The sequence below is a fragment of the Adiantum capillus-veneris genome, chromosome 7 (assembly GCF_014529385.1).
Source record: "Adiantum capillus-veneris isolate H3 chromosome 7, ASM1452938v2, whole genome shotgun sequence".
Classification (NCBI taxonomy): domain Eukaryota; kingdom Viridiplantae; phylum Streptophyta; class Polypodiopsida; order Polypodiales; family Pteridaceae; genus Adiantum; species Adiantum capillus-veneris.
Window position 1 is genome coordinate 60,527,923 of NC_140937.1, and position 22,729 is coordinate 60,550,651.

Sequence of the window (22,729 nt, forward strand, 5' to 3'; positions counted from 1 at the left end):
TCCATTGCTCACCTTAATATGTGTACATATATACAACAATAAGGAGTAGATCATTAGAGTCTTGCTCCACCCACACATTGTCTACTCTCCCCTTCTTGCGCGCGCACACCACACCACATCCGCATTGCGCACACATGCACTCTTCAATCTCAACCCAAAACAAATGTAAAACAATGCATATACAATATCAAATGATCTCAAATCATGTACTCACAATGCATATACAATATCAAATGATCTCAAATCATGTACTCACATAAAATGGTAGCATAAACCACTGACAGAGCACGTATAATCGCCAACTCGGCATCAAAAGCACCTATATAAATCTATACATAACCTATGGCAAGGCCACAAAAGGGATCTCTAGTGATCTAATCCACCTCACACTGGGTAACATGCCCCCAAATGCTCGGCTTTAAAAGACCTCACACAACGGCCCTCACAAAAAAGGTTATGCAGACTCAATGACTAGCCACAATCTCAGAAAGGGCTCTTATAGACCGAATCTCGAAAACGACCGAGTAACTGCCAAAAAAACACCAAAAATGGCTCCACAATGTGTACAATACGCAGTATCTGTAACTCAATGTACATGTGTAATCACGCACAAACAGGCACCAAGAATTGTTGCATGCAGTAAATAAAATCCATGCGAGGATATCTACCCTCAAAAGAGCTCAATAGCACTGTGTGTGCTCAAGAAAAGGTGCATCTATCAAAGCATAGCCATTCATAGAGAAACTGCGGCCGAAAGTGCTACCAAGAATACCTGTGAAGGCGATGTGCCTATAAGTGTCTGAAAATATGGAGAAATTGGTAGATGTGGGCTCAAAAGCCCCCTCGAAACCTGCATGTCGGTATAGACTAGGAATTTGATGTCAGTTTTTCGTCGTGGAATGGAAACGCTAAAAACACCAAAGACCAAAGCCAAAACCGTGTTGAAAATGTGACCGATGTGCTTGATGCCAATAATTCCGAGTGTCACTCTTTTATGATAGAGGCACCTCACTCGCGCATGTCATGAGCACTATTGTCCACGGGAAATCGCTCATCCGTGAGAACGCCAATGATGGGGAAAATGCTCAAGAAAAAAGCCGATTGTGTCAGGCCGATGTTGATGCTGCAATTTTTGAAACCCAAGCTCAGCCTCATGCGTGTACCATTCCCATGATCTATCTCTCCAATGTTGGGAATTGGTGAGAATCTGAAGCTCTCTCGGCCTTGTTTTTTTGTAGTGTTGAATAGAGGACTTCCTCTTTGTCTCTCTCAATTGAGGCCAAACTTTATGCTAAGATTGTGTGTGTGTGAACGCACCCTCACACACACCTTAAACAAAAAAAATTGTTATTCCTTGCTCGATGCTGATGTGCAATATGTGTGTGTGTGTGTGTGTGTGTGTGTGAATTTCCTAATCACTCTACCCGTCTTGCAACTTGCGCTATTTTCCTATGCTTGTTTGCTCTCTTCCCGATTCTCACATCCCTGCAAAGCTCACTGCTCAATGCCCTGTAGACTAAGCTCACTACTCGATGCCTTGCAAACTCAAGCAATGATAAATTTGGAGTGTTGTTGTTGATGTGGCAGCAACAGTAGCCATTGAAAAGTTCAAAGTGTTTGAAATCAGCGACGTTCAAAGCGCTCAAAATTTATCCGTAGGTTACAGACTTAACTAAATTCGCTGCTCTAAGCTTCAAATGCACAACTTGCTCATGAGCTCCAAGCATTTCCAAGCTTTCAATCTTTGCTTGCTTGAGTTTGCCTACACAGTGCTGCCTGCTTGATTTTGAGCTTGCTCTCTCCGCTGCTTTTAATCCAGCGCTACAAATCCTTTAAAGAAAAAAAATTCCAGTCCGATTACGAGCTTGACTATAGATTTTCTTGACTTGCTCCATTCTCTGCAGCTTTCCAAGCTTGTTGTCTGTTGTCCAAAAGCTCTCCAATTTGATGTTGAAACCTGCTTTCAATTTGGAGATCTTTAATTACTATGAGATTTGCTAGAATATCTACCCCTTCACAACTCGTTAGCTGCTGCAATATCAAGCTTTGCTCACAATTTTTCAAAACTTCAATCCTAGACAAAGTAATCACCTCCCACTTGCCCCGCTCCTCTTTGTTATCCGTTCACATCCACTTGTGACTTCACTCCTCGGGGGCAAACAATTGCTGGCAAAATTGTTTGCGGACAATTCTTTGCTCTTCATAAAAGCAAACTCCCAGATGTCAAGAAGAAAATCAAGATCATCCAACTGTTTTCTACTGCATCAAGCTCTAAGTGCATCATTGAAAAATCAAGCTTGATATTACTCATTGAAATCGACTCATTTGAGGAAAATTGTCTCCAGTGAGAATGTCTTGAGATACCTTAGGGTGCCTCTTGGGGTGCACATTTCAGAAAAACGAAGATTCGGCCGTGTCTTGACCAAAATCAATAGTAAGATGAGAAGGTGGGAACACTCGCTCCTCCCTTCCACAACTGTGATTAACTCTTTCACGATTCCTTACACTCATTTCATTAAAAAGAAGAAGCAAAAAGCCAGTGTTTGTAGACACTTTTTACTACTTTCTTGTTGATTTGATTAGGAGTAGGGAAGAAGAGCAAACTTAGAGTGTTGGTGGAGCTCTCAGTGAGGATTGGAATTACCTCACTACTCCTTATTGTTCTATTGAAAATGGACAAATGTAATAGGAAAGAAATTTTGAAGCCCATCAAACAGTTCTATGGAGATCTAACACAATAGACATGACTCTTGGCAGTGGGGGAATATTGAAATGGGTGGTGAGACCCAAGAACCAAGGAGGCATTGGAGTCGTGGATCTAATAGTAAACACAAAAGTGATGTACACAAAGCTAGCAGTGTCCTTGACAAATAAAAGGTTGAATTGGGTGGTCATGGCTCGAGATATGATTGACAAAGCAAAGCTTTACTCGCAAGGAGGCCCATGGAGGGAGGCTAAGGTGCATATAACAAAATTCTACCTCCAAACCGATCTTTTCTAAAACTAGGGGGATGCATGCGGGAAATTTAAAACCCCTTGGTTTTCCAAGCTAGGAGGAGGATCCTTGAATACCTTTTGGAGATAAATTTCTAAAAGGGTGAATAACAAAGGGATCTCCAAGTTGGGACGTTTTTGAGATGACATCAACTTTTATTGGAAGGATATGGACCAGTTGGTGGTGCAACATATTTTGAATCTAATGTAAGGCTACTAATGAGTAGAGTCTCATAAGTGCTATGCAGTAGCCCAATGCTCGCCAAGACAGAGGCTTGATTGGAAAGCTTGGAATTGGCCCAACGACAGGATCTTTGCTCTTCCAAAAACTTTGGGAACTTATAACAAGATGACTTGTAAAGCAGATTGGTTCATCTACTCATCATATTGTGGAAAGTGAATTGGTCAAAAGAGAAGTGGTCGAAGTGTGCAAACAAAATTGGGGGGGGGCGGGGGGAAATGGCTCAATGAAGATCTTCACTTGGAAGGGGGTTGATCCCCATTGGGAATGGGATTCTTGAGAGAGGGCCTATATGCAAAGCTTCGTTGAAGAATACCGTGCATCTATTTGAAGACTAGCCTTCCTTGCCGGGTCTTGTTGTCAAGGTTTGCAAATGGGTGCAAGAGACACAAAAGGTGCTATTCTTTAAGAATGACTTAGTTTTGGGAGGGAGAAAATTTCAAAACCAAGCCATTCCAGTGTGCACACAACTAACAAGGTACTGTTATATGAAACAGATTTGGAAATCTCGAAACCAAATGATCTTTGAAGGACAACTTCTGGTAGCTCACTTCAAGGATATCGTGCATGAAAGCACTAAGCTTATTTATTTGCTAGGATCTAGAATAGGGTCAGTTGTAAAAGTCAAAGAATGGAATCATGCATCAAGTTGCTTCGTCTGCTAGGGTTATGGCCTCTAGGGGAGAACAAACCGCTGGTCTATGGCATGATGGTTAAGAAAAAATCAAGGTTTCATGCTTATGTATTGTACAACCCCTTTCCATAAAAGTTGTCCCCTCGAGGCACACGTAGTGCTTGAGGTTCTTTGCACAGTCTTTGCTCTGTTTATGGCAAAAAAAAAGTAAAAAAACATTGGCGAGTTGTTTCATTCCACTTACCTCAACATTATATTTTTTCTCTCTTCTTCTTCACCTCATCCCTCTCTCTCTCTCTCTCTCTCTCTCTCTCTCTCTCTCCCCCCTTTTTGAAAAAATAAATAATTAATGTATGAAGTTATATTACAACTCTTGTGTGACAATTACATCCTCTACATGAGGTGCAGAGTCTCATCTCTAAACTTCCCAAAAGGAAGTGCCCATCAGTCTTCCATCACTCAAAGTTTTATAGCCTCCCAAGGAATAAGATAAATGGGAAACTTCTCATTATCATAAAGCACAACATTCCTCTTTCATGAATGAACCACAGAAAATCATAGAAACCAAAATGAAAAAGAGATCAGACATAATTGCACAACGTATGCTTGCCTTTTGCAAAACCAAGTGTCACGTTGGACTTAAACAATTTAAGCTGTAGCTAACACTTCCACAAAGCAAGAAACCGTGTGAACCTATGAGCAATGCCGGAATGCATGCTTTACAGTTTTCGATTTATTACACCTGAGGTACATTGTCGTATAGAGTCTTTTTTTGAGCATGCCATCATCCAACGGCAAAGCTCCTACCAAAAGTTGCTGGATGAAGGCCTTATGTTTGAACATACATTGTTCTCCAAATACTAGCCAATAAATGTTGCCACCATGATTGGGATCGAGCGTATCCCCAAGGTGCGGTACATTTGTGGTATATAGACGACAGAGGGATAAGTCATAGAACTATTTGGTTTTGGAGGAAGAATATGTTCTCATGTAGTTGGCATTATGGGGCACCTCAAGTTTGAATGTGAGCGCACACAAAGTATGCCATGCATTTCTATATCCATTGGTGAATCTGTAGATTCTCATATCTCTCTCTCCCCCCCCCTCCCCCCCTTCTCTCTCTCTCTCTCTCTCTCTCTCTCTCACACACACACACACAAACACACACACAGTTTGAAGTGCTTTCAAAATCTGCAATAAACACTTCAGTACTAACTCTGCAGGAGGTATGGCCGCCACCATATTGAAGCCCGCCATATCCACCCATTCTAAGCAGCAGGAGAGGCTTTGCCAGCGTCACTCGTTGTACTCTTCCAGTTTTCTTAACGCGGAGCGAAATGTGGACTGTATCTCAATGGTCAAGAGAAGGGCAGTCTGCGCTGCTCTGGCAGAAGAAGCCCTTACTCCTCTTAACAAAGTTCCCGATTCCTTACCTTCTAGATTACCCTCCAAGTAAGAGAACCAGCAGTTCTTTTCGCTCTCTCCTTGTGCATTTAAAAGGACTGAAGCACTACTTAACATGCATAGACTGAAATTAGCCTCCTTTAATCTTTTATGGTTCTTTTTGAGCTGGATTTTCTGACCTCCTTTTGGTTTCTACTTTGCTCTTGCAAATCTTGCTAACAAGTTGTTGTCCTTTCATGGATGAAAACAGAGTCAATCGGTATACGATCTCTGTTTTTGTTGGCGATGAGAGTGGCATGATAAATCGCATTGCAGGGGTGTTTGCAAGAAGGGGCTACAACATTGAGTCTTTGGCAGTTGGACTCAACAAAGATAAGGCTCTCTTCACAATAGTGGTTTCTGGTACAGATCGAGTACTGCAACAAGTGATGCAGCAGCTCTACAAGCTCGTCAATGTCCTGCAGGTATGTCTCTGTTTCTTATGAGTGTGTGCTTGGGTGGTGTAAGATAGAACAAGGATGGGGTTACATATGTAATACGTGAGATGATGTATGGTATGTGAGACGTTATATCTCCTGGATCTTTACCTACATGTAGGATAGTGTGTGTCTGTGTGTGTGTGTGAGTGTGCTCGCGCTTGCATGTAGTGGTTGTTTGTGGGCTGGCCCTTCTTTTGTAGACTTTGAGGAAGGCTCCAATGATGGGGGCACGTAAGAGGGCCCATACTCTCCAATTTTTGTAACCATAGCTTTGAAGTATGGAGACCTATTAGAATTTACAAATAGAGAATCCAATTAGTATGCTATCAAAGAGGCCTTGCAATGTTGTTGCATAGAACTAGAAATTTTGCTCATCGAGCTGCATGAAAGGCAATGTGGTCCTAGTAGAGAAGCGAGCCACCAACCTATCCACATCTTCTTTGAATGTGATATTCCAATTCTCTTCGAGGGTGGATTGGCGATGGGGACGATCGGCAACGGAAACACCCGATGCGGAAGGAGCATGATGATGTGCTTGAGAGTTTAAAGGTTCCTCAAAATTGAAGCCACCCTTCATCTCCATGGCGCCGATTGCTCTCTCGGTCTCGTCATGGTGAAAGGATCAATGGCAATACGTTGGCCTCTCTTCGTCGCCTCGGTGGCTTCAAACAAGTGAACTGAAGAGATGCATGGCACATGAGACACGGAATGGCGGAGTTCCATCCCAAGAGAGCACTAGCCCAAGGATGGCGCTGCTTTCGGTAGTTCTTTATATTGCTTGAATAGTGTACAATTTTCTGGCTCTGCTCTACTTCTTCACGTGGTACAATGCTAGATGGAAAAGAACAGATTGAACAGACTTTAAACGCTTCAAAACAAGTGAACTAAAAGAGATGCATGTCACACGAGACACGGAATGGCGGAGTTCCATCCCAAGAGAGCACTAGCCCAAAGGATGGCGCTGCTTTCGGTAGTTCTTTATATTGCTTGAATAGTGTACAACTCTGTGGCTCCGTTCTACTTCTTCACGCGATACAATGCCACAGAGAGAGAGAGAGTCCACAATTTTTATTTAAAGGCCCTTGGCCCTCAAAAGCAATTTACACGAAAAGCAAATTATCTAAAAACATCTGGTGTTCCAAAAGCTAGTGCTAATGGGCTGTCTGTACAAATTGCCACATCATCACTTTTAACGCAATTCGTGGAAGTCCATAGAGCTTGCCACGTCAGAAGTGTAAAATTCCATAAATTGTTGCGTCAGCATGTCAGTTGACTAGGGTTAGACTCGGGGAGCCCTAACCGAGGCGGTCTTCAGTGGCTTGTGACAAGCATGCACTTTTTTGGCGGCACACTATCTTGGCATCGGTGGTCCTCTTGTAGGAGTAAAGCTTTCAAGCCCAAGCTCTTGCATCACCACCTTGGCCTTCGCCATTGGAATTCACCTCATCCCACCATGTCCATGTTTGCACAGCGGGGTGTCTTCAAGAGGTCCCGGGTTGAGAGGATGCCATTGATGTGGAATCCGGATAGAGTAGATAGACTCTAGAGAGTAGATAGAGAGATCAGGCCTTAAGAGTCGAACTTGAAGCCTTGATGCTTGAGAGAGTAGATACTAGATAGAGAGTAAATAGAGAGATCAAGCCTTGGGAGCTTGATGCTTGAGAGAGTAGAGGGAGCTTGAGAGCTTGCCACCAACAGCCAAGGCCCAAGTGAGCTTACAAGTGAGGCTTGAGACTTGAGCTAAAGTATAGGACTCAAGAGCTTGAGCTTGAGGTTTGAGTATCGCATTAAGGAGGCCTTCTTTTAAAGGACTCCAGAAAAACACCTAAAACTTGTGTAAAAGGGTCTTAAAGATCCCCAAAAAGTAGTTGTTTTCCAGCTATTGGAGGTTTATAAAACTTGTTCGTTGGCCGTCCCCCTGGCGTTCTGGACGGCAAGCCCTATGATCTACCGGCAAATGGGTCAGCCCGGTCCGTTTCCAGCCTTTGTCCTCGTCCGTCCGTCCCTCGGCCTCAAGGATGCAGTTCCCTATTTCTATGCAAAAAACACAAATTTGGATTATTCAACACAATATCAAGAGACCAAGGTTGGATAAGTGCTTTATAACAAGAGATAGGACTTAAGAGTAAAGAAAGAACAATGAATCTTGCTGCTGAAAGCAAATGGCAACTTGAAGATAACAACTAAGAAGAGGTCTCTTGCTCTACTTCATTACATGGATCACACAAGCCACCCCATTTACATATAGAGGATACAACAGCCACATAGGTTGTTGCCTGCCATTTGATGGATTGCAAGGTTTACTTAGGTGTGTGTCCTTTTACCTAAACTCGGCTAAGCAACCTGAAACTCCTCGTTTCATATATGTGAAACGTTTTGAAACGCCATGTGATAGCCATTTTGGAAATCTTGAAACGTTTCGAAATGGGAAACGTGTCATGGAGGTTAAATCTGGCGTTTCATCCAAGGGGACCTTTCTGGGTGTTTCTTGCAACTATGGTGACACATGGTTTATTGTAAAAGGTGTTTGATGGAGTGCCATGAGCCTCCTTTGTTGGGAATAGGGACATAGAGGCGACGAGGGTGTTGAGAGATACTTCTATTACACAACTTGAGAAGGATGCGGATGAGTTTGTACGTATTGTTTGGTATGCCAGAAAGTAAGGTATGGCAGGCACAAAGTGACAAGATTCCTACAACCTTTTTCGACTCCAGATCGACCAGAGTATAGATATGGCTTTGATCTTTTCAAGACCGAGAGTGGGCATGATGATATTTGGACTCTTGTAGACTTTGGACTCAGTACGCTGAACTTCTTGTTGATGTATGTTCATGTGTGTGCATGTGGTGTGTTGTGTCTGGGACATGCACTTAGGGTTAGTTGTGCACGTGACATCTAGACATCTGCTAAAGATCGGTGAGATCTGGATGCGATGGCTAAGTGAGTCAGGAATGTGATTCTAGTGCATTGAGACTTCAATATGGATGAGATGACTGGATACGGATGACTGGATATTGATCTTCATGCATCAAGAGTTCCGAAAGGATGAGATAGCTAGATAGTGATCCATGTGCACTTTATACTAGATGAGATGACTAGATTGAGTGTGTGCACCTCAGTGTTTTGGTGTGAACTAAGTGTTTGATTTGTCTTGTGGTTGACTACCATGGGTCTATACCTTGCACTTTCCTTTAAGGGTTAATCTGGGCTTATCTTGGATTCATTTAGGTATATAGGTGTTTGATTTATGGAATACATGCTCTATGAATGTACTCTCTCATGGGGATGGTTGATGGAATGCTTGCCTAAAATGTGAGAAAGGATATGCATTTGATCGTGACCACATTTAGTAGATCAAGACATCCGTGAAAGGATCAGTGTAGTCTGGATGTGATTGCTAAATAAGTTACAATGATCATGATTTGTATTTGAGATCTCGACAGAAATGTGATATGAACCTGCAGTTATTGTCATCTTTGTGGCATGTGCAAGTTTTGGATGTGTGCAGTTTGGTGCATGGGTACATAGAGTCAGTGTCTACTGAGCTAGTTTTTGTCCTTTGTTTGTTTTACAGGTGTAATCGAGGGTGATTACTCTTCTTATAAGAGGGGGGTATGTAACAAATTTTGATGATGTGGCACATACCCTAGAAGGGCTAGAGGATCTGGACAAACTTGATCGCAAGAAAAACAAGCCGTAAAAATCTACTGACGTGGCAATTGCGTACAAGGTGGATAGGTACGATAAATACGATACTAAAAAAATGATAAAAAACATTGTACAGTATGGGTAATCACAACCAATAGGAAAAATACGTTAAGCACTAATTACAAATAGACGTACATGTCTACTTATGCATGGTTGCATACATGTAAGTATGCATGCTCACGCATCGACATACATTCACACGTATGCATATATACATACATAAGTCTATAACCTAACAAAGGATTGTGGAAGTGTGAATTTTCTACCTATTCTCTCAATTTCGATGCATCTAACATTTAATTTTCAATTTTTGGGTTGTCTTAGCATGCATTGCGACCAATTTAAATCGCTACTTTCCAAGGTTTGATTGCACATTGGCTGGCCGCCAGAGCAGCCCCTTGCAATTTCGACCTTTGCTACAACCACTACCAGCTAGCACACTCGACGTTGCTCTCCCCAATCAAGCCTAGCTGCGTGCGCTTCTATTGGTAGACTCGCCCTCTTGTGTTGCCCTCATGTTGTAGTTGGATGCCTTGTTATTCTCAGGCATTTAGTTTAACAAACTTGGACACCCCCACTCAAGATTCTGTCGCGACACAACAGAGATTCACTTCAAAACACTTCACAAATTTAAGAGTCGACACGGCCCGGCGTAGTTTTGTGCCAAGAGATATTGGCCCCAAAAACTGGCGCCCCTTTCGGTATTTCTTTTATATTAATCTTTGAGCAAAATATACTTCCCGTGGGTGCTCGCTCTCAGACTTTGCGTCTAGATGCTCTGAGAATTTCTTTTATATTAATCTTTGAGCAAAGTGTCACTTCCCCCGGGTGCTCCCTCTCAAACTCTACGTCTAGATGCTCTGAGAAGTGAACCCCCTTGGGTCACTTATAAAGATTACAAGGGTTGCTAAAAGCAGAGCCCCAAAAGCATGAAACTCAAAAGCACTTTAATCTCAAAAGCAACTTGTCTTCCAAAGGCTGAAAAGCACCAGTGCCAATTGCGGAAATTTGTACAGGCAGGCCATGTCAGCAGCCAGCGTAAAACGTGGAAGTCCGTACACTCTGCCACGTTAGCTAATCAACGCAAATCGCGGAGTTCTGTACAGCTGCTCCGTCAGCCAGTCAGCGTTGTTTGCGGGCGTCTGTATTGTTTGACACGTCAGCAGTTTGTGACACGTGCCAAGAGATATTGGTCCCAGAGATTGGCGCCCCTTTCGGTATTGTAAGGTGCAGCGGAAGTGAATATTGAACTTTGCTCAAGATGAGTGCTCCGAACTGTGCTCAAGGGTTCCTTTTACTTACGGAAGGGAGAGCCTTCCGTTCCTTTAGTGAGAGAGTGCAAATGATCACAAACAAAGTGAATGACACTGTAAATGAAGGAGCTGCGAGAGAGAGAGAGAGAGAGAGAGAGAGAGAGAGAGAGAGAGAGAGAGAGAGAGAAGAATACGACACCAGATGGTTGTCAAACCCTCCTCCAAGGGCCCCCCTGAAACCGGCCCGTAGGGCGGTAGGCGTTGGCTTTCACCCGTAATTCTTTACTTTAGACACACACACGGAGCACTTCGCAAAGGAGACCTGTAGCGGGAATTAACACTTAATCACACACACGGCTGGGAAGCTAGAATGCTCCGAGCAGACACCGACAACGTGTAGGCCCCAAAATTGGCGCCCCTTTCGGTATTTCTTTATTCTTTAGGAGGGTAAATCACAAGGTAAAGTCTTGGGAATCCTTCACGTGTATCCACCTAGATACCATTTGATTTGGCCAAATTTCAACAGCATAACAGCCCCAAAACTTGCGTGAAACCAATTCCCCTGCTAGAACTCACTTGCCTGGCGTATACCCTCTGATTCCTGCCCAAAAACAGTAAATTCAGCACACTGTATTTACTGGTTTTTGCCCTGTTTTCAGCCCCAAACAGTCCCCTAACTGTCCTCTGCCAGTGGGGCACGATTCCCAATGGTCCTGACGTCCGTATGGCTAAAAAACAGTCAAATTACAGCGCATACACAGCGCTGATTTTGCACCTGTATGGTGAGGTTATGACCCTCACCAGTGCCTGCTTTGGAGTAGCAGCTAGCTACCTCTGTTCCTGCTCAAGGAGGCTCTTGCCTCAACACAAAAGCATGAACCCACACAACTGTACATCAGTCAAATGAGGAGCCCTCTTGTGGGGCATCACATAACTGCACGTAGGGGAGAGAGAGAGAGCAGTGTGTAGTGTGCAGGGCATCACTCCTAGCACCACATTGTACATGAGAGGGAAAGGAAGCACTCCATAGCTCTTAACCTGTGATGACAGAGAGTGAATGAGTCTCCTCTCAACTTAAAATTCAGCGCCCATTTTTCTGGAAGAGGCAAGTGCATGAAAATGTGACACTTGGCGCATTTACAAGCATTTTCCCGTTTCGGGTTCGCCGCTAAAAAATATCTTGACCGGTTGCCCAGTTGACTTCGTGGTAGAGTTGTAAAATGTTCCCCTAGTCATACCGGAGGTAATGACGCGAACACATTTCACGGCCCAAAATAGCAGTTCCCTAAATTTTAGGAGATGCTTCCGTTGGGCTCCCATTGGTCTTCTGACCATCTATCCTCATTGGGACCGCATCCAAAAGTGCAATATGGCCCAACTGTCGGATACTTTTTGTTGGTAGCCCCACCTTGACTTTACGCCTTAATTGAGTTCACTTCCTAGTATCCACCAACTTGCTCAGTGTGACGGGGGGACCTATATGATCTTGCTCTGAGCTTAGACATCCTCTTACCATACGAATTCCAGTGTCGACCACTACCCATCTGCGGGTGAAACTACCATTCACATTGGCCATGCAATGTCCGACCGTTTGCTACTTCAAAAAGAGGGTCTCAAACAAAATAAAACAAAACCCCATTGGAAAGAAACCAACAACGAAGGTTAGCAGTTGCCACATCTTTGTGACATAGTTAACAGTTGCCACGTCCCCGTGACATACCCCCCTCTTGAAATCGCAAACGTCTTCAATTGCATACCATAAATACACGCCACTGATGATCTTGTGCTATCAACACTCTTTTATCATCGCATGTATCCGCAAGAAAGGTCATAACATATAGATACAAATGACTTAATGAGGCCTTCATACTTTTGTCATTCCCATCTATTACACTGAATTCATATGTACATATGATGTACTAGCTCTATCATTACCCCTCCTTTGCACACGTTGTGTTGGGGCATAAGTAGGATGTAACCCAAAGGCTTCAAGGTAAAGCTGCAATACATTTGGTGACTCTGACAGTTCATGCTCTTCCATCCACTTTGCATCCATAGGCGGATAGTTCTTGAACTTCACCAAATAGCGTCTTGCAACTTGTCCTTTAACTTTTCTGTCCTTATGTGCCAAAACTTGCTCAGGTACCAGGATCTCATCAAGTTCCTCAACTTCTGGCTGATCCTCAACTGGCATATCTTCTGGCGCATCACCCAGGAAGGGTCTTAGAAGACTCACGTGAAACGCATTATGAATCTTCCACGCATCAGGCAATTTCAGCCTGTAAGCCACATCGCTGATCTTGTCAAGCACTTGAAAAGGCCCATAGTAACGCATGCTGAGCTTAGGAAACAGCCGTTCCTTGCCCTTCATCTTTTTTAACCTTGCCTTTTCTAACCTTAACAGAACCCAATCACCAGGTGATAACAGCAATTCATGACGGTGACGATCAACAACCTTTTTCTGCTTTGCCTGAGTCTTCTCCAAGGCAATTTTAATCTTCTTATATATCTCATCCATGTTCTCAACATATCGATCTGCCTCAAAGATCTTGTCCTTTGTATGCAAAATGGGAGGAACCTTTTTGTTGCCTTCAACAATCTCAAAAGGTGCTTTGCCAGTAGACGAATGCACCGTATTATTGTACGCATACTCAAGCATAGGCAAATACTGTTCCCACTTGCCCTTATTATCTGACACGTAGCATTTCAGCAGATCTAAGACAGTAGAATTAGCCTCTTCTGACTGTCCAACCATCAGTTTGTGGATGAAACGAAGACGAAAACTTGAGCGTAGTGCCCATGTTCTCAAACAATCCTCTCCAGAACAAACTGGTCATGCGAGGATCACGATCACTGATAATCGATTGTGGCATTCCATGGTACTTAAACACATTGTACATGAACAAGCGTGCCATTTGATCAGATTTTATCTTCTTCCTGACAGGGATAAAATGGGCCTGCTTGCTGAACCTGCAGATAATGGTCCATATACCATCATTCCCTGTTGGCGTCCTTGGAAGATCAAAGATAAAGTCCATAGCAATGCTTTCCCATGGCTTATCCGGAATCGGCAGTGGTTGTAACAACCCTGGTGCCTTTTGCTTGTCAAACTTTTGAACTTGGCAAACTATGCATGCTTGCACAAAGGCATCCACATCTCTCCTCAAGGTAGGCCAATAGAAGAATGTCTCTACCGCTTTAACTGTTGCATCAATGCCACAATGCCCTGCATATGGTGGGACATGACTCTCTTCCATGACCTTATGTCGCAGTGGCCTAGTGACACAAAGTCTGCCATGCATCATCATAAAACCATCTCTGAGGAGGTAGTGCTCGTGATGTTGCCCCTCTTGTAACTGTTCAAAGATCCTTGCAAAATCTTCATCAGCGGTATACTGTTCCTTCATGTCATCTAACTCATGATGATAAGGAATTGACACAGCTGAAATTTGTGGCTTTCCTGATAACGCATCAGCCACAACATTCTTCTTGCCTTCCACATGCATAATCTGGAAGTGGAACATGGAAAGAATGTTTGCCCATCGCATATGCTTTTTGGATAACTTTGATTGTGTCAAGAAGTATCGCAAGGTCTGATGATGTGTTTGGACAACAAAATCAGCACCTAAGAGGTAGTGCTTCCAGCTAGAAAGCGCATGAATCACGGCCAAGAGCTCTTTCTCATAGACTTTCATAGTCCTCTCTGGCCCTTGCAAAATTCGGCTTTCATAAGCTACTACCCGTCCGTCTTGCATTAGCATTGCTCCGATGCTACTGCCACACGCGTCACACTGGACCACAAATGACTTTTTGAGATCTGGCAAAACAATAACTGGATCTGAAGTCAACTTTTCCTTTAAGAGACTAAAAGCTGAAATCTCTTTTTGGGTCCATCTGAAAGTGACCTCTTTCTTTTGCAATGCGTGAAGAGGCGATGCTATCTCTGCAAAATTTCTGATAAACCTTCTATAGTAGGAACACAATCCCAAGAAGCTTCTGACATCGTGCACAGTCTTCTAGTCTGGCCATGTCTTGATAGCTTCGACCTTTGCGGGATCCATTCTAACACCATCCTTTGAGACTATGTGGCTCAGAAAGTGGATCTCTTCGAGGAAGAATTCACTTTTCTTAGGATTGACAAGTAACCTGTGACTGCGCAGCTCTTCAAACACAATGGTCAAGTGACGCCTATGCTCCTCTTCATTCTTCGAATACACTATCATGTCATCGAAGAACGTGCCAACAAACTGTTGATGCGAGCGGAAAATTTGGTCCATCATTCTGTTGAACATGGCAGGAGCATTTGTTAGCCCAAACGGCATCACTAGAAACTCATAAAGACCAAATGTCGTTCTAAACGCAGTCTTGTGCACATCCTCTGGCCTTATACGAATCTGATGGTACCCACTCTTAAGGTCTATCCTGCTGAAAATTGCAGCACCCTCTAAACGATCGAGAATATCATCAATTCTAGGAATAGGGAACCTATTCTTGATGGTATTCTTATTCAACGCACGGTAATCAATACACATGCGCCATGAGCCATCCTTCTTCTGCACTAGGAGCACTGGGGAGCAAAAGGGTGAAGAACTAGGCTGAATCAGCCCCTTCTCTAATAACTCCTCAACCTGGCCCATAATCTCTTTTTGCTGCGCCGCACTAACCCTGTAGGGAGGTCTATTTGGTTGGCTACACCTTGGCACCAAATCTATCCGATCGTCCTCAGGTCTCTCTGGCGGCAATTGCGACGGTAATGAATCAGAAAAACAGTCACTAAACTTTTGCAAAAAATGCTGACCTTTCTTTATCTAACACCGATAAATTTGATTGATCACCATCTGAGACATCATGTGCAAAAATCAAGTACACAGAAAGATGATTCTTTATTACAGAAGTGATAGCAGAAGCAGATACAATAGGGACTGACTCTCCTTTAAGCTTTACATCCAAGATGTGAGTTTTGCCCCTATGCTGTACAATGATCTTTTTGTTGTAGGCATCCAAGACTCCATGCACTCGGAACATCCACGGGATCCCCAACAAGGCGTCACAACCTTCCAGCGGCATGATGTAAAACTCTTCAGTGTCCACATACGACTGAATATGCAGACGCAGTTTTCCAATGATGGGAGTAACACACTCTGATTGGCCAGGACATGCCAACCCTGCCTCTGCTGTGTACCCCATCTCTTCAGCTCTGATGCCCAGCTTCATAGCTAACTCTGGTGAGATAAAGTTGGCTTTGGCACCTGGATCAAAGAAGATGAGTGCCGTCTGATCCCTAACTTTACCCCATGCCCTGCATAACTCACTGGCATCTGTGCCGGGCCTGTCACCCACCATGTTTAGCACTAAATCTGCCGTGGGTTTTGGCTTCTTGCCTTTCTGATCTTCTTTATCCTCTGAGTCAGCTGGCCTTTTCCTTTGTGGACAATTGATAGAAAAGTGACCAGGCTGCTCGCATATAAAGCATTTGTTCTCAGCCATTAGGATCTTCTTTTCCTCGAGCGACTTGCGCATAAAAGGCTTCCTTTTCTGTTTCTTTGCCTGCGCTCCAGAAGTCCCAGTTGAATCCTTGTCTTTGGTGGCCTTTTCTGACCCCTGTGACGCATGAGGAGCCCTTTTCACAAAGGGCTTCTTCGCTGAATTTTTCTTTTGCTGCCCTCCTTTGTCACTGCTCGGAAATCCACTGTCCTCTCCTTTCAACAAGGCAAGACCAGTGTTCGCAACTTCCATAAGTTGAGTAAGGGTAGCCACTCTGTTCTTTGTACAGTAATCGCGAAGCCCTCTAGGCAGCCCACAACAATACTTCTCGATCTGCTCTGTCAATGGCACAAATCTATAGGAGGTCACTGAGAGTAACACTTTACAAAACCTCCTTTTGTACTCCAGCAAGCTCTTGCATGAAGCTGAAGTAAGCTGGTTCCAGTCTGTCATGACGTCTGCTTCAAATTCATTTGACAGCCAAGCAGATGCAAACATTTGCTTGAAGTAAACCCAAGTGGCGGGTGCCTGTCCTTGCATTAACAATGTAGTCCACCATGTAAGCGCATTGTCCTTTAAGAAAGTGGCAGCTTTCCTGACCTTCGAGTCCTCTGTAAAATTCCCTCCCGCATAAGCTGTATCAAACTGCTGGAGGAAAGTGAGGGCCTTTGTCTTATCCTCGAAACCACTGAAGGTACTGAACTTTACTGCTGCACCACTTTCCTTGTAAGCGGCTTCTCTAGTGCCCCCAAGTTGTCATACGGAGTGGTCTGCAACATGGGCACTGTAGTAGGCATGATCGACACGTGTTGGCCATTCACATTTTGCATCAGAGGTGCGATATCTGGCTACCAGCCATGCCAAAATGACCTTGTGGCACCCCAAACTGGCCGTGGTTGCTCTGAAAACCCTGCTGCATGCCGATACTACCATACATGGGGTTTGGCATGATGCCTTGCATACCTCCGAACACTGTTTCTGGCATGTACGGTTGACTTCCAGGCGCATAACCAGCCATACTTTGGAACACTGATCCACCCCCGAAATACCCAGGATGTACCGTGGGTGGCGGAAAAACTGAGTGCATTGCTTGGTATCCAGCTCCCCATCCATTCAAAACAGCATGCTAGCTCTGAAAGGTGGCGGGCTGAATTGGCATAACCTGTGGAATAGGTGTTCTAGCCACCTGTTCAAGCACGGGAGGAACCTGCTTTGGAGCCCCCGACTCCGCAACATGCGAGTGTTCCCTTTCCTCCAGTGCCACATGAAGTACCTGGCCTTGAGCATCAACAAGCTCCGTACGCGGCGTAGGTTGCCTATTTTGCTGTTGCACTGGTGGCACTTGCAAGAATTCCATAAACCTCGGATTCTGCACCAGCTGCAAAAAGACATTCACCGCGGCAACTAACTGAGTCTTGAACGCATCATCCTCAAGTTGCCCAGTCATAAAGCCCTGTACTACTGGAGGGACATTCACATTGACAGGAGGTATAGACTGACGTGGCCGAGAGCTCTCGCCAATCTCAAAAACCATAGGAATCTCCTGCATGTCCTTTGAAGAGGAACCCTCTTCCATAATTCCCTTCCCCTTGTCGGCCATAGTGTAATCCCCGCGTTCCCGCGCTCTTGTCTTTATCCCAAAACAATCCAGGCTCACTCTTTAAGGAAAAAGTGATTGATGTCCCGGCAACGGAACCATGAAACCGGCCCGTAGGGCGGTAGGCGTTGGCTTTCACCCATAATTCGTTACTTTAGACACACACACAGAGCACTTCGCAAAGGAGACCTGTAGCGGGAATTAACAATTAATCACACACGGCTCGGAAGCTAGAATGCTCCGAGTAGATGCCGACAACCTGTAGGCCCCAAAATTGGCGCCCCTTTCAGTATTTCTTTATTCTTTAGGAGGGTAAATTACAAGGTAAAGTCCTGGGAATCCTTCACGTGTATCCACCTAGATACCATTTGATTTGGCCAAATTTCGGCAGCATAACAGCCCCAAAACTTGCGCGCAACCAATTTCCCTGCTAGAACTCACTTGCATGGCGTATGCCCTCTGATTCCTGTCCAAAAACAGTAAATTCAGCACGCTGTATTTACTGGTTTTTGCCCTGTTTTCAGCCCCAAACAGTCCCCTAACTGTCCTCTGCCAGTGGGGCACGATTCCCAATGGTCCTGGCGTCCGTATGGCTGAAAAACAGTCAAATTACAGCGCATACACAGCGCTGATTTTGCACCTGTATGGGTAGGTTATGACCCTCACCAGTGCCTGCTTTGGAGTAGCAGCTAGCTACCCGTGTTCTTGCTCAAGGAGGCTCTTGCCTCAGCACAAAAGCATGAACCCACACAACTGTACATCAGTCAAATGAGGAGCCCTCTTGTGGGGCATCACATAACTGCACGTAGGGGAGAGAGAGAGCAGTGTGTAGTGTGCATGGCATCACTCCTAGGACCACACTGTACATGAGAGGGAAAGGAAGCACTCCATAGCTCTTAACCTGTGATGACAGAGAGTGAATGAGGCTCCTCTCAGCTTAAAATTCAGCGCCCATTTTTCTGGAAGAGGCAAGTGCATGAAATTGTGACACTTGGCACATTTACAAGCATTTTCCCGTTTTGGGTTCGCCGCTTAAAAATATCCTGACCAGTTGCCCAGTTGACTTCGCGGCAGAGTTGTAAAATGTTCCCCTGGTCATATCGGAGGTAATGACGCGAACACATTTCACGGCCCAAAATAGCAGTTCCCTAAATTTTAGGAGATGCTTCCGTTGGGCTCCCACTGGTCTTCTGACCATCTATCCTCATTGGGACCGCATCCAAAAGTGCAATGTGGCCCAACTGTCGGATACTTTTTGTTGGTAGCCCCACCTTGACTTTACGCCTTAATTGAGTTCACTTCCTAGTATCCACCAACTTGCTCAGTGTGACGGGGGGACCTATATGATCTTGCTATGAGCCTAGACATCCTCTTACCATACGAATTCCAGTGCCAACCACTACCCATCTGCGGGTGAAACTACCGTTCACATTGGCCATGCAATGTCCGACCGTTTGCTACTTCAAAAAGAGGGTCTCAAACAAAATAAAACAAAACCCCATTGGAAAGAAACCAACAACCAAGGTTAGCAGTTGCCACATCTATGTGACATAGTTAACAGTTGCCACGTCCCCGTGACACCCCCTCTCTATGAGAGAGGTCTATGCTATTGATTGCACAAATCTGGTACAATGGTCTAGATGCAATGGACTTGCCGACGATGTGACAACGAGACATGCTGAAATCTGAAAACGTTAGGGGCTGAAATCTGCAAATTCTGCTAACTGTTGAATTCTGACACTGTGTCGGCGAGGACGGCAATGGCGACGACGCGTCAACGATGCACTGAAAATGTAGATGCTGAAATCTGTGGACAGCGGGCTGAAACTCAGAATGCTGGCTGATTTGACCGTGCGTCGAGGAACTGCTTCGGGTAGGTGAGATCTGCGAGGCTAGAGGCAGGATCTGCTGTGTCTAAGTGCTGAAAATTGAAAACCCTGATGCTAGGGACCGATCTGACGCCGGGAAATTTGCAAAACGCTAGAGTAGCCTGTAAACTGCAGAAACGCCAGGCTGAGTCTAGGATCTGCAGAACGCTAGGCCTGATCTGTTGCCAAAACGTTGGTCTTGATCTGTTGTTGGCTGGAAACGCTAGGTCATCCGCTGGTCTTGTTGAGAAGGTGCACTGTAAGTTGGTGAACTTTTGCCGCCTCGTCTGCCAGATAGTGCTAGGCTAGGTTTCTTTTTTAGGACTTGGCAAATTTGCCCTACCCAATTTCCCAAACAAAGTCACTTATTAATAATAAGTGAAAAATGGATAAAATAGGGAAAATGGATTCTGTGGACTGAAAAATGCTCATGATGGGTACTGATTGTCATGTTGATGATCATGCTATGTGCAACCAGAGCATATGTAACTACTGGACATGCACGGCCTGCGAATAGGCTCACAAAGGTGCCAGAACACTTCCTAAGCTGACATGAACCGTGGACCTGAAGTAGCTTGTCCACATGCATATAGGGTTAGATGTGCACGTGACATCCTCTCTTTTTCTAAGTGAGGTACTCGTACCGAGCTGTATGGCGTCGAGGGAGAGCGCCAACAACGTCTGGAATCCTGGGAAGGACTCTTCGTCGGCCCACTCTGATGTGTGGGTCGTGCGATACTTGAACTTCATGAAGGTCTGCAATGCTTGCTTCTTTGGGCCGTGCCGAAAGCGACACAAAGGGATCTATGGCTGCTTCGAAGTTCCAACTTCGGCTATGGACGTAGGTCCACCTTCTTTAAGAATCTCCGAGGAGGAAAATTCCTGAAACCACTTCCAACACAAAATCATGAACATACCCATTTCATGTAGAGTGACTGCAAAAATACTATGCTTCCTCAATGACTATGTATGCAATGGAGATGAACAAAGTGACGGAGTGTCAAACCATTCATCAGACACATGCAAAAACTGGGATCGGAACTTGACTTTTCGACCTAACTTTATCAACTGTTGCAAATCACAACGGAAATGCCGATGCTTGATGGTCAATTTTTCTTGTGCTCGTTCTGAGACTGTGCCATGCCAAGGAAGAGACATGGAATGTGAATTCCTTGAATGCAAGCATTTCTTCTTTTTGATAGTGATGGGGCCACCTGCTACAGCGTGAGGCTCCCCTGCTGACGTAATTCTGTCCAAAAGAACCTCTGAATGAGCTGCCCCTTGACTGGTCCTCATCTCAGCCATTGTAATCTCGGTCTACTGCCACCAGCCCCTTGGGTGATGTCCCAAGCCCCCTAAGCCTCTTGAGGCACTACTGTCCTCCCTTCTCACTCTCCACCACCGTGTTGTAGGAGATGGCGCCCGTCGACCTCAAGTCAACTATGCCCCCCTGCTGCAGTGTTCTCCTCGGCTCGGCCTTTCCATTGTTTGGCGCCATTAGAGCTTGATGACTGTTAGGTGCAGCGGAATAATTGTTTGCGCTTTGCTCAAGATGAGTGCTCCGAACTGTGCTCAAGGTTCCTTTTAGTTCTTATGGAAGGGAGAGCCTTCCGTTCTTGATGGAAAGTGCTATGATCACGAACAAAGTGAATGGACAATGTGCGTGCAAGTGTATGAGACTGAGAGATAGAGAGTCTAGAGAGAAGAGAGATACGACACCAGAGACGTTGTAAAACCCTCCTCCGAAGGCCCCACTCTCGTCGGCGAGAGTGGTCTACTTTTGATTGCACAAAGTGGTACAATGCGTATGGAATGGACTGATGCAACTTGGGACTATGCCGACGACGACGACGACGACTTTAGGGCTGATCTGCTGCTATTTCATCCGCTGAAAATCTGCGTTTTTGACTGCTGAAAATGGGGGTCTTGTGCAACCAACTAGGGCTGAATGGTCTTCTGTCCAAGAAGGCTGAAAACGCTGCTCTTCTGCTGTCGCTAAGGCTGAAAACCAAAAACACTGAGGCTGATGTGTAGCGTTAGTAAAACGCTAGGCCAAATCTGGGACTTCTGCTGGCGATTGGGGGGATCTGCAATTGCTAGGGGACTGGAGAGGATGGCGATCATGCAAGGGCTGAAAAACGCCAAGTGACGGAAATGCCCGGCGATGAAGGAAATCCAAAACGCTGGGGGAACTGCTAGGGTTCTGCTGAGAAGGTTTCTGTTGAGCATGTGCTCCTGTTGCCTCTTCTGCCAGAAAGTGCTAACTTAGGTTTGCTTATATATTAACTGAGCAAAATTGCCCTACCTACTTTTGTTGGAAAGTCACTTAAAAATAATAAGTGAAAAATACCAAAAATAGGGAAAATAGGCTAAATGCACTGGAAAATTCCCATGATTGAATCTGATGGATCCTAAAGGGAATACTGATTATCATGCTGTGTGCAACCAGAGGATATACATCTGAAACACTCGAACAATGCGTGCGTATCAATGATGCGAACACATAATACTTCCTGGGAGGGTTCTTTGGACCTAGGCTTGAGAGCCAAGATCGCTTCTTCCTGAATGATCGAATCATCCTGTGGGGGTTCTGTAGACATCGACTCGAAAGCCAAGATCGGTTCTTTGTGATTGATCGTATCTACAACGAGATTAGTTTCGCTAGAAAAAGCATCAACTAACACATGATCCTTGTGAACAATCACATCATCTTCATGTAACTCATCATGCTTGTGAGAAATCACATCTTGATCATGCAAATCATCATGCTTATCATTGTCATCCAGATCATCATGTAAATCCTGTGTGTCATGCTATGGAGAAAAAGAGACTGAGAGAGTCTCCTTATCTTGAATCCTTTGAATCTTGTCCTGCATATTAGCAATGAGAGATGGAGAAGGAGCAATGTCCTCTCCATGAATGACAATTGGAGAATCACTTGTGGCATTGAGAGTTATAGTGTTAGTCTCAAAATCCATGAGAGTGTCATTATCACGAAACCATCGAATGCCCAAAATCATATCACATCCTGAGAGAGGAGAAACAACAAATCTTCTAGTGAAGGCA

At 44.7% G+C, this 22,729-nt stretch overlaps 1 protein-coding gene across 1 annotated transcript in view; it reads left to right on the top strand.

Moving 5' to 3' along the window:
• Window positions 1–4,758: 4,758 nt before the first annotated feature.
• The window catches only part of LOC147453940 (acetolactate synthase small subunit 2, chloroplastic-like), an 86,930-nt gene continuing 68,959 nt past the window's right edge, over window positions 4,759–22,729 (top strand). Inside the window, exons 1-3 of the mRNA XM_086515991.1 lie at window positions 4,759–4,908; window positions 5,093–5,321; window positions 5,524–5,737. Coding sequence (XP_086372117.1) covers window positions 4,872–4,908; window positions 5,093–5,321; window positions 5,524–5,737 — 480 coding nt within the window. The 5' untranslated portion in view covers window positions 4,759–4,871. The remainder of the gene's footprint in view (window positions 4,909–5,092; window positions 5,322–5,523; window positions 5,738–22,729) is intronic.